Below are 12,529 nucleotides of genomic sequence, written 5' to 3' on the forward strand. Positions count from 1 at the left end.
TACGAGACCTCATCTCCTATTATGAGCCACCACGATTACTTAGATCTCAGGGTTCTGGTTTCTTAGTAGTTCCTAAAATTCAGAGGAGCTCTGCAGGAGGAAGAGCTTTCTCTTATAAAGCGCCTCAACTCTGGAATAATCTCCCCGAATATGTTCGGGACTCAGACACAGTCTCAATCTTTAAGTCTAGACTGAAAACTTACTTGTTTAGTTTAGCTTTTGGTAATTAATGTTTTTTTCCTTTAGATAAGGCTGCAGATTCAGGGGTTCATGGACAGAGGGAATTGTGGGTAAACTGAGATGCTGGTGCTGTTGTTCTCCCACTGCACACGGTCACTCAGGTTTGTGGACGGTGGAGTGGGTGGATGCCAGTGTTTCAGGGAGCCTCCGTGTCTATGTTACCTTCTGGCTCTCTGCCTTTAGTTAGGCTGTTTTATTCAGTTCTGCCGGAGTCATTTGCCACACTCTGATAATGTTTTATATTCTCTGTTTTACATAAATCCAGTCAAAACTAATTCCATCTCTCTGCCTTCCTCCGAGTTACTGACTGCCCACCTGTCTGACCTGATACTGATGTTGGACCCTCAGGCGCTCGCGTCTCCTGTCCGGCCAGACTGATGGAAGTTTCTGAAGTCAGCTCTTCTCCACCCACCACAGATCAGCTGCTCATCGTCCATCTTACTCTATAAGCCATTAGTGGAGCTGCTATACTCCTGAATATATAAAACCTATATGGATGTATGAAAGACTTTTTAAATTTTAATTTAAAAGCTGTTTGACCAGTGGTAGGATGGTCCCCCCTTTAATGTGAGTCTTGGTCCTCCCAAGGTTTCTTCCTCCTCCTGCAGCTCTGAGGGAGTTTTTCCTTGCCTCCGCGCTCACTGGGGGTTCTGTATTCTGTATTTTCTATGTTTAATGTTTTGCCTGATTCTTTGTCCTGTAATCATGTTTCTGTAAAGCTGCTTTGTGCCAACACCAGTTGTAAAAAGCGCTATACAAATAAATTTGATTTGATTTGATTTGAGAACAACTTGCAATTGGTCACCTTAAATACCTTTTCTCATGATTGGATACACCTGGCTATGAAGTTCAAAGTTCAATGAGGTTACCAAACCAATTTTGTGCTTCAGTAAGTCAGTAAAAAGTAGTTAGGAGTATTTAAATCAATAAAATGATAAGGGTGCCCATACTTTTGCACCGGTCAAATTTTGGTTTAATGCATATTGCACATTTTCTGTTAGTACAATAAACCTCATTTCAATCCTGAAATATTACTGTGTCCATCAGTTATTAGATATATCAAACTGAAATGGCTGTTGCAAACACCCAAATATTTACAACTAAAAATGATTAAGATTAATAGAGGTGCCCAAACTTTTTCATATGACTGTATTTTACACTAAAGTACAAATATGCTTTATGTTCCTGACTTTTGTAAGTAGCACACTTCTAGTATACTTAATTGGGTATGAAAATATATTTTAATATACTGTACTACAATTTGTAGTGTGTTACACATTTACTTTACATTTTTTTTTAATTAGCAGTAGTAATTTAATTTACTTTCTAAAAACTTACATAATACATTGTGCTTTAGGTGAACTACTGTAACGGTTGTTTTTTACTCACTTTGCTACAAATGTACAAAAGTATATCCGGAAATTAGTATTTTAGAAGTATATTGAATTACATTAAACTAAAAGTGTACTTTATAGTAGTCTATTTTCTTTTAAATACACTATATTGTACTTTTTAAAATTATGATCAAAGTTTACTTTCAAACATTTAATGAAAGCATAATATTAATGTACTTTTATATATTTTATGCAAGTTTGTATTTTATGTATCTGTTAGTATATTTACAGCATACTTAGACATTTCTAATATGTTTTAAGTACAATTAAGTATTTTTTTTCACCAGCTAAATGTATAATGTTTACACCTGTAATTTTTAAAACATTACATTAGTTAGTGTTCTACTGTTAGAACCTTTATATAAGCTACACTTCAGTCCCTCAGTCTCAGAACTACAGTTTTATCATTATTAACATCAGTTTCACTGGACAAACACAATTGCAAGAAAAAGTATGTGAACCATTTGGGATTACTTGAATTTCTTCATAAATTGTAATATATATTATAAATTAGTTGCCTTGCCTTTTGTTTGTTCATTAATCATCCAACTTTTTGTGCTGACGTTGTTTGTGTGAATCATTTTAGGTTGTGGTAGCCAAATATAATTAAACTACGTATCCAATTAACACTGTTCAGTTTTCAAATGACTATGAACTTACTTTTGGACGTTTCTTCCAATGGAAACTTCTAATTACTCCCAAGTTACTATTTCTACACTTGTCTTAAGTTCATACATCATTCATCTTTATCTCTTTTGCATGACATTTAACACATTAATTAACTGTAATATTAATGTTAATCAATATTTACACATATCTGCCTTTTTTACTGTCAGGCTATGTGTGGTAAACAGAACAATCTGCTTATTTAGGAGTCCCACATTTGCACTTATGCACTCTTTACTTTGTATCTGTGTTATATGGAATTATACGTCAATTATACAATTATAATTACTTATACACTAACAATTATTCACTTCAAGTCTATGCAGTAAATGTGATCCTGTTTTGATGGCTTTACACACACACACACACACACAAACACACACACACAATGACCTACCCATACCTTCAGTGGACAACCAATTCTGGCCCCAGATTTTCAGAACTGTACAATATTAAACAGAGAACGCTGTTTACCAAAAAAATATTTAAAGCTATTGGCAGTTTGACATTATAAACAATGACTGCAAAACAATTATTTAAATAACACAATTTAAAATATGTAGTAAATTAATAATTTATTACACAAAGTATTATGTATGAAATATAAACAACAGTATTCATAAGTAAATGACTTAATTCATGAATTAACAATACATCCCAAATTTACATTTAAATTTTAATTTACATTTTACATGGGCTACGTACCCAATTCTATTAAATTGGCAGTTATTAATCCCGATATCAAAAAGCTAAATCTGGACCCCCGCGAGCTTGCTAATTATAGACCAATTTCTAATCTTCCCTTTGTAGCCAAAAAAAAAAAAAAATAGTGTTTAAGCAGCTGGGCTTATATCTACAAAGTAATAGTATGCATGAGGTTTTTCAATCTGGATTTAGACAAAACCATAGCACTGAAACAGCTCTACTTAGAGTAACTAATGATTTACTTTCAGCTCTTCAGGAGCAGTACTGCCATCCTTGTACTGCTAGATCTTATATAGATCACGCTATTCTGCTTGATAGGTTAGAAAATCTAATTGGAATTAAAGAATCTGCCCTCACCTGGTTCAGATCTTATCTGAGAGATCAATACCAATATCTTATCAGTCTAGAGTAAAATATGGTGTCCCTCAAGGATCAATACTGGGTCCATTACTCTTTTCATGTTACCGCTGGGTAACATCATCCGTAGGCATGGTATTAAGTTTCACTGCTATGCTGACGACACGCATCTTACATATCTGCTAAACCCAACGAGGACCTCTGTCTAAATCAAATAACAGACTGTATTAAAGAGATTAAAAATTGGATGACACACACACTTTCTCTTACTTAATATGATAAGACCTTCTATTTGTCACACCTTAGCCTGTCTTCTGTTCTCTTGTTTTGTTTACCTGTCATGTTTCCCAGCCATGTGCTACTGTGTTTTGGTCCTGTCTCCGCCTTAGCCCCGTCTTGTCATCTGCAACCCCTAGTGTGTGCCTGTGTATAAATACCCCATGTGCTCCTTTGTTGTTTGTCGTGCTTTTTGTTTGAACTCGTCTTGTTAGTCTGTTTGGATCTATCGTGTTTTTTGTCTACAGTGTTCTAGTTTGTTTTCTAGAGTTTGTTTCTTTGTTTGCTTATTTTGCTTGTCTTAGTTTATTCTTTGTTTTTAGTGTTTGTTTCAGTAACCTTTTTTCTTTGTAGTTCTTCCTTAGTGTTTTGTTGTTTGTTTATTTTGTAATAATGGAAAATAAACCACAGTGTGCCTGTGTATAAATACCCCATGTGCTCCTTTGTTGTTTGTCGTGCTTTTGGTTTGAACTCGTCTTGTTACTCTCTTTGGATCTACTGTGTATTTGTCTACAGTGTTCTGGTGTGTTTTCTAGATTTAGTTTCGTTGTTTGCTTATTTTGCTTGTTTAAGTCTTTTAGTTTAACCTTTGTTTTTTACTGTTTGTTTCAGTAACCTTTTTTCTTTGTAGTTCTTCCTTAGTGTTTTGTTGTTTGTTTATTTTGTAATAATGGAAAATAAACCTGACTTGCGTTTACATCCTGCCTCCTCCATGTTACACTATTAGACCCTAATATTGATAAAAACATAAATGTTAATACTGTAGACATAGAAAGTCACTTAATTATACTAGAAAGTTTGATCACATTACTTTTAAAATACTTCTCCTGACATATAAATCCCTTAATGGTCTCGCCCCGCATTATCTAGAAGAACTTCTTACACCTTACAATCTGCCACGGTCACTCCGCTCCCAAGACGCTGGCCTGTTATTAGTCCCGGATATTAGAAAAAACTATGCAGGAAGAAGAGCTTTCTTTTATAAAGCTCCCCAACTTTGGAATAACCTCCCTATTAATCTACAGGACTCAGACACACTCTCAATCTTTAACTCTAGCTTTTGAATAATGTCTCATTACAATTTCTGTAATTTATCTATACTGCTGCCCTGTTCCTAATGTTCCTAGCCTGGCTCTTCACTGCTTAACTGGCTATAATTTCCCCTTATCTTAAATAGCTATATTTCCCTTATTTTAGCTGGCTATATTTCCCTTAGCTTAACTGGCTATATTTTCTATTAGCTTAGCTGGCTATATTTCCTTCTAGTTTAACTGGCTACATTGCCATTAGTTCAACTGGCTATATTTCCATTAGATTAACTGGCTATATTTCCCTTATTTAGCTGGCTATATTTCCTCCTAGTTTAACTGGATATATTTCAATTAGTTTAACTGGCTATATTTCCATTAGTTCAACTGGCTATATTTCCTTTAGTTTAACTGGCTATATTTTCATTAGTTTAACTGGCTATATTTCCATAAATTCAGCTGGCTATATTTTCTTTAGTTTAGCTGGCTATATTTCCATTAGTTCAAGTGGCTATATTTCCCTTTGTTCAGCTGACTATATTTCCCTTATCTTAACTGACTATATTTCCCTTTGCTTTACTGATTAACTGGCTATATTTCCATTAGTTGAGCTGACTACATTTACCTTTCCCCCTAGTTCAGCTGGCTATATTTCCATTTGTTCCGCTGACTATATTTCCCTTATCTTAACTGACTATATTTCCCTTTGCTTTACTGACTAACTGGCTACATTTCCATTAGTTTAACTGTCTGTATTTCCCTTAGTTTAACTGGCTATATTTCCTTTTGTTTAACTGGCTATATTTCCTTTAGTTTAACTGGGTATATTTCCATAAATTCAGCTGGCTATATTTCCATTAGTTCAGCTGGCTATATTTCCATTAGTTTAACTGGCTATATTTCCATTAGGTCAACTGGCTATATTTTCATTAGTTTAACTGGCTATATTTCCTCCTAGTTAAACTGGCTTTATTTCCATTAGTTTAGCTGGCTATATTTCCATTAGTTCAGCTGGCTATATTTCCATTAGTTTGACTGGCTATATTTTCATTAGTTTAGCTGACTATATTTCCATTAGTTCAACTGGCTATATTTCCTTTAGTTTAACTGGCTATATTTCCTTTAGTTTAACTGGCTATATTTCCTTTAATTCAACTGGCTATATTTCCATTAGTTCAGCTGGCTATATTTCCATTAGTTTATCTGGCTATATTTCCTCCTAGTTAAACTGGCTATATTTCCATTAGTTTAATTGGCTATATTTCCATTTGTTTAGCTGGCTATATTTCCATTAGTGTAGCTGGCTATATTTCCTTTAGTCTACCTGGCTATATTTCCATTAGTTCAACTGGCTATATTTCCTTTAGTTAAACTGGCTATATTTCCATTAGTTTAACTGGCTATATTTCCTTTAGTTAAACTGGCTATATTTCCATTAGTTGAGCTGGCTATATTTCCATTAGTTGAGCTGACTATATTTCCCTTTCCCCCAGTTCTGCTGGTTATATTTCCATTAGTTGAGCTGGCTATATTTTCATTAGTTCAGCTGACTATATTTCCCTTATCTTAACTGACTATTTCCCTTTGCTTTACTGACTAACTGGCTATATTTCCATTAGTTTAACTGGCTATATTTCCATTAGTCCAGCTGGCTACATTTCCTTTATTTTAACTGGCTATATTTCCATTAGTTCAGCTGGCTATATTTCCATTAGTCCAGCTGGCTATATTTACATTAGTTTAACTGGCTATATTTCCATAAATTCAGCTGGCTATATTTACATTAGTTCAACTGGCTATATTTCCATTAGTTCAGCTTGCTATATTTCCATTAGTTCAACTGGCTATATTTCCATTAGTTCAACTGGCTATATTTCCATTAGTTCAGCTGGCTATATTTCCATTAGTTTAACTGGCTATATTTCCATTAGTTTAACTGGCTATATTTCCATTAGTTTAACTGGCTATATTTCCATTAGTTTAACTGGCTATATTTCCATTAGATAGTGGTGGTTAGGTAGCAGATGCGGGGGCAAATGGGGCTAAAAAGGGGCAGATAGTGGTGGTTAGGTAGCAGATAGGGGGGGTTAGGTAGCAGATGCGGGGGCAAATGGGGCTATAAAGGGGCAGATAGTGGTGGTTAGGTAGCAGATGGGGGGGTTTGTAAACTTTCTCTGCTGCTTTCCCCATCACTCCTATAATCATTGGTTTGCAGCCAGGGGTGAAGTGCCACCTCAGCCGCAGAGGGCCGAGTAAAAGGATCGTGCTGCAGAATGTAGGAAATGAATTCTCGTACAGATTTATCCACATGGAATGGATAATATAGCGGATGACGCTGAAACTCTTGGATGATCTCTAAGTCCTGGTACATGTCTAGATCTCCAGTGATCATGGCGTAGAGAGTTATCCCGAGGCTCCAGACGTCATTCTTTTTAGCATCATAGGGCTGCCTCCTAAGCACCTCAGGTGCATTGTAGCAAGACTCAACCAAAGGCGCCTTGCATAATTCAGGGAAGCCTCTTGATTTGCGGCTAAAACTAAAGTCCATCAATTTGAGCTGTTGGTCTAAATCTGAAGTGAGGATAATATTTTCACAGTTTATGTCACGGTGAACAATGTCCTTCTCGTGGAGATAGACCACAGCACTCAAAAGTTGAGTGAACCAGCGCTTGGCCTTTTGCAGAGGGAGAGCTCCTTCATCATCAATAAAATCCTCTAATCTCGTCTTGCCAGGTTCCATTACAGCAATGACGAGTCCTTTGCGTGTCTTGTACGTTTCATAAGCCTCCACAATGTGAGGGTGATGCACTTGATGCATTATATCAAGCTCTCTGGGAAAATTTTTATAAATCATGTATTTTGGCATCTTCTTGCAGTCACTTACTTTAATAGCGACATGACCCAGATGCCAATAAGATTTGGCCAGAAAAACTTTGCAGAAACAGCCATCACCAAGTCTGTCTATCACCTCAAAGCCCATGCGACTCAGCAGTCTTACCATCGCCCTTATTCCTCCTGTCTCCTCCATCTTCTTAAAGTAAGAGGATGGTGTCGAACGCAGTCCTTATGTAGGCGGCGGCAGCGATGACGTCATGTCGATGATGACGCAACCGCAGCGCAAGGTCAGTTTGACACGATCCTAACTGGGCGTCAGGATCGTGTCTCCCTGTAGAGCAGTGGTCTCAAATAAAGACATCATGTACATAGACACCGTATCGATTGACGCCGTCTATTGGAGCTGGCGTGCCTGCGTGGCAGTTAAGCTAAGGGTAATTTACACTAAGGAAGGAGTTTAATACACCTATAATCATAGGCGTAGGAACCGGAGGGGATATTAGAAACAGGTGGATTTGTCCCCCCCAAAAATGATATCAGTTCGCTCAGGTCAGCTGTACTATTAATGAGGAGACAGACCGGACCAATCACGGAGCCGGTTCAGGTATTAAGTCACGCCTCTCAGTAGAAACAGCCAATCAGCTTGCTGGTTTTGCGGCGCGCGGAGCAGAGGCAGTTTGCTGTTGGGGAAGCCCCGCCCCCTCGCTGTGAGATTTAGCAGCGGGATCGGGACGCAGCAGCTTCAGCTGATTTTAAAACAGATCTGGATATACGGAGATTTTTCTAAAATAAAGGTAACGATAGGCTAACCACTTCAACTGTGATGATATGTTTCTGATAGCTGGTTAAAAATACACGTCTCTGAATCAGCACACAGTTTAAACCCACTGTGATTAATAAACTGCAGCTGTGTTAGTGTGTAAGCTTATCTTTGGAATTAGCTAGATTGGGAGTCAGGGTTAAAGGAAAAAAATAAAATATATATGTAATGTTTCCCTGTACCTGATCAGCTAATCACTTTAATTTTCAAACTGTTTATTCATTTAGGATTGCAGCACTTACTGTGAGCTATAATGAACGAAAATTGATTTAACTAACTAGTTATCTAGAAGCTGGATGTAGATGATCGCCAGAATTTCGTACAGTACTTTATGTTGGTAGTTTAAAGCAGTTACTTAACCCCGATCACTGCCCTAAACTAGTGTTTTCCACCTGATCAGCTAATAAACAGTCATTTACTGAGTTTACCTGTTAAAATCCTTTAGCCCCCTATGGAGCCTAAATTAATCATGTATATCCACCAGAGGAAGCTCTAGAATATGCAGAACAGTTTTAATATGCAGTAGAATATATAAGAACTGGGTTGAGAAACACTGCTGTAACGTGACTTCTGTTCATTTGTATTTCACAGTAAGACCACATATCCTGACGTTTATAAAAGTCTCTATGAAACGTAAAGTTACATTCTTTTACATAAAAGGACACCATCTTAAGAAGAGCTCTCAGTAGAAAAAAATAAAAGTGCAGGAGAAAATGTAAATATACAACAGAATTGACATGCCAATACATAATAATAATAATAATAATAATAATAATAATAATAATAATAATAATAACAATAATAATAATCTGTTATATTATTTTAAATATTAGGTGATAACTGAAAATTTTTGTCATATGTACATAATTCAGACATTGCTTGCATAATTTTTCTAACAACAGTAGCTGTAATGTGGAGTACCCTGTTTAGGTTGTAAAATCACCTTATAATAATAATTTACTTTTAATTAAAAGTAATTTCCACAAATGTTGTTCTAGGAAACTATTGGGTGGGCTTGGGTTCATATTGGCAAATGTGTCCCCCCCCCCAATATCAAGCCCGCTCCTACGCCCTTGCCTATAATAATCACAACTCCACCAATTTCTACCCGTTTTTTTACACGGTTTGGTTTGTTTAAAACAGCAGAAATGTAGTAATGATTCAGGACATTACAAATATGTGCTTTTATGCTGAAATACTTTATATTGTGCTTTTTATCAAAGACAGACATATGGGATAGCTATAAATAAGGTTTATAATTAATTAATTAATTAATTAATATATATATATATATATATATACACACACACACACACATATATATATATATATGTTATTATTATTATTATTATTATTATTATTATTATTATTATTATTACGCATAGTTGCTTGTACATTGAACTAATTGCAAAAGTAAGATATGCATTAATAAGAACATTTAAAAAATAGCATTTGTTACCCGTCTCCACACTCTAAAAAGTAGAGGTACGATATGAGTACTTTTTTGTACTCAAGGGTACACTCTTCATAATTGTACCCTCAAAGGTACAATATTGGTCTTTACAGGATCAGATTTGTTCCCTCTGAAGGACAACGTCATTTCTAACAGAAATAAGTACAAATTTGTACCATTTGACCAGACAAAGGGTACATTCAGTATTCTGTATCACTGTACTTATAAACTATATATATATTTGAATTGCACATTTTTTTATTTTAAAGCCAGGCAATTTTCACTCATCAAGTTTTTGAGTCATATTCAGTTGATGATGATGTTTATAATCTTTATAATATTTATTGGCACAAAAACCATGGGTACAAAAAAGGACTTTCACTGAAAGGTACTTTTATGTGCCTCAATATAAGGTACAGCCCCAGCGACAAACTTTGTACTCTTTTAGGTACAAATCTGTACTTACTTTTCTAAGAGTGCACTCTTTTAAGCAATAATAAGTTTAAATTGGAGTTTTAACAAGCAGCTGGCATCCATTAAGTGGAATGGCCCATATATGTATATGTATATATAATAAACAGTGTATGCTACACTGTTTTAATTTAATAATATATGAACAACAATAAATGTGGATTAACCCCCCTCCACACACAAAAAATAAACAAATATTATTTTGATTTATTTTTCTGGCCATGTGGAGGCAGCAAAAATCATTTTAAACCCCACACATTAACACAGGTTATGTTCACTGTATACATTATTACTTAATTAATGTTGTCCGTAGTTTATAGAATAAAACAATGTTCATATACGTTTGTACCAGTAAAGATTATAAACATTATAAACATTATCATCAACTGAATATGTGTCAAGAACTTGATGATCCAAAATTGTCTGGCCTTCAAATAAAAAATGTGCAATTAAAATATATATAGTTTATTAGTATAGTGATACAGAATACAGAATGTACCTTTTGGCTGCAGGTTAAATGGTACAAATCTGTACATATTGCTGTTAGGAATGACTTTGTATTTCAGAGGGAATGTATCTGACCCTGAAAAGACCAGTATTATGCCTTTGAGTACAATTATGAAGAGTGTACCTTTGAGTACAAAAAGGACTCATATTGTACCTCTGTTTCTTAGAGTGTAGAGTAAGTGAACTGAACTTCAGTCAATCCTTTCTTTTAGTAAACCTTACTTAATTTATTTTTGCTGAATCAATCCTTTCTTTTAGTAACCTTAACTTAATTTCTGCATACAATATTACCTCATTATAATTATTTCATTTATACAATATTACTCAAATAATTTATGATACACGATATATTATAATTCCTGAAATGTAAGTATTTTTAGTTAAAACACACATATTACACTGTCTCAACACATGGATGGCATGCAATATATTCTTTGTAGTATACTAAAAATAATGTGTTACATGCCATTCATGTGTTGAGTGTAATGTGTGTTTTAACTAAAAATATTTTTAGGAATTAAATTATGTATCATACATTTTTGAGTAATATTGTATAAATGAAGTAATAGTAATAAGGTAATTACGTAAAGTTTAAGTAAATTAGGGAGTTTACTAAAAGAAAGGATTGATTCATTAAAATACCCCATATTATCTGGAAAATATATACACTTTAATTTTAATCATAACAACTCTTAACCTGATACTGGTGGCTGATTATGTGTGTAATAATGCATATTTTCTAATTGCTGGGTTTATTTATTTGTGGGACCGCGTCTTTGCCTGCACCGCCTGTTGGAGACATGCCATTTCTTCACTGTGGCCGTTTCTTAATCTGCGTTCTTGTCTGTACTTGTGTTCTTGTGGACTCGTGAAACGTCATCAGTCGCAGCCCAAGTACTGTTCCAATTCAAAATATCAAAGTTAGCCAGGTACACAACTAATACCCGCATGTGTTCTTACTCCTCCCACTTTATCGAGGATGCATGGAAGGTGACTTGTGTGAACTTCTTACAGCCCGATAACCCAGAATGCACCTCGCAGCAGTATCAGCGTAATGCAGGAGGAGAAGGTACATAACTGTAAGCACCTGTACGTTTTCAGAACAATACTGCTGTGTGCTAAAATAATGTTTAAGGTTATTTTTAGGCGAGAATGTAGGGCTTTAGACTTCAGATATGTGGTTTACTTGTTAAGAAAGCGGCTAGGTGAAAAAGTGCTCCTATGTTTTGGGAACAACGCTTTCAGCTCCTCTAAGAGGGTGACGTCATCAAGTACACAGCTGTTCCAATTACACAAAACACGTCCAGAGTCCTCCCGTCCTCGGGAGTCCCCACTCGTGATCTGAAGTCCGTTCTTCACAAGTAAGGGAGTACAGACTTGTGTACTTGTGTATTGAGAAACGTCTATGGAATCCAGCCTTGGTTTGTATTTGGTTTGTAAGTGCTGCATTGTTGCAAAGTTACCTGTATGTGGCATGGAGTAATACATGGAGTTACAGTGCAGTATCAGCTAATAATGTCACTTATAAAACGCCTCTCACTGTGGTATAATACAAATCAAAACAGTTTGCTGTCTGTCATTATTGTAACATGAATTTATGTACTGTAGTTGTGGACAACTGTGGTACATTTGAAGTGCTCACATCAGGTGGTGTTTTCTAATAAATTCACAGGAAAATTGAACATTTCAAGATTGGAATTTTCAAAATATGCCTTTTGAGTGTTTGTGTGATCAAGTTGCATGGTTGGTGACTTAAAAGCAAATAGATGTGGCCTCA

General features: G+C 35.4%; 1 protein-coding gene across 1 annotated transcript; it reads right to left on the reverse strand.

The window, feature by feature from the left end:
• Positions 1–3,112: 3,112 nt before the first annotated feature.
• On the reverse strand, positions 3,113–7,686 carry LOC111192740 (testis-specific serine/threonine-protein kinase 6-like). The gene has a single exon (XM_049485736.1). The coding sequence runs from the start codon at positions 7,665–7,667 to the stop codon at positions 6,807–6,809; it is 861 nt and encodes a 286-aa protein (XP_049341693.1). The 5' UTR covers positions 7,668–7,686; the 3' UTR covers positions 3,113–6,806.
• Between the last annotated feature and the right edge of the window lie 4,843 nt (positions 7,687–12,529).

This window comes from Astyanax mexicanus, chromosome 12, assembly GCF_023375975.1.
Source record: "Astyanax mexicanus isolate ESR-SI-001 chromosome 12, AstMex3_surface, whole genome shotgun sequence".
Taxonomy (NCBI): Eukaryota; Metazoa; Chordata; class Actinopteri; order Characiformes; family Acestrorhamphidae; genus Astyanax; species Astyanax mexicanus.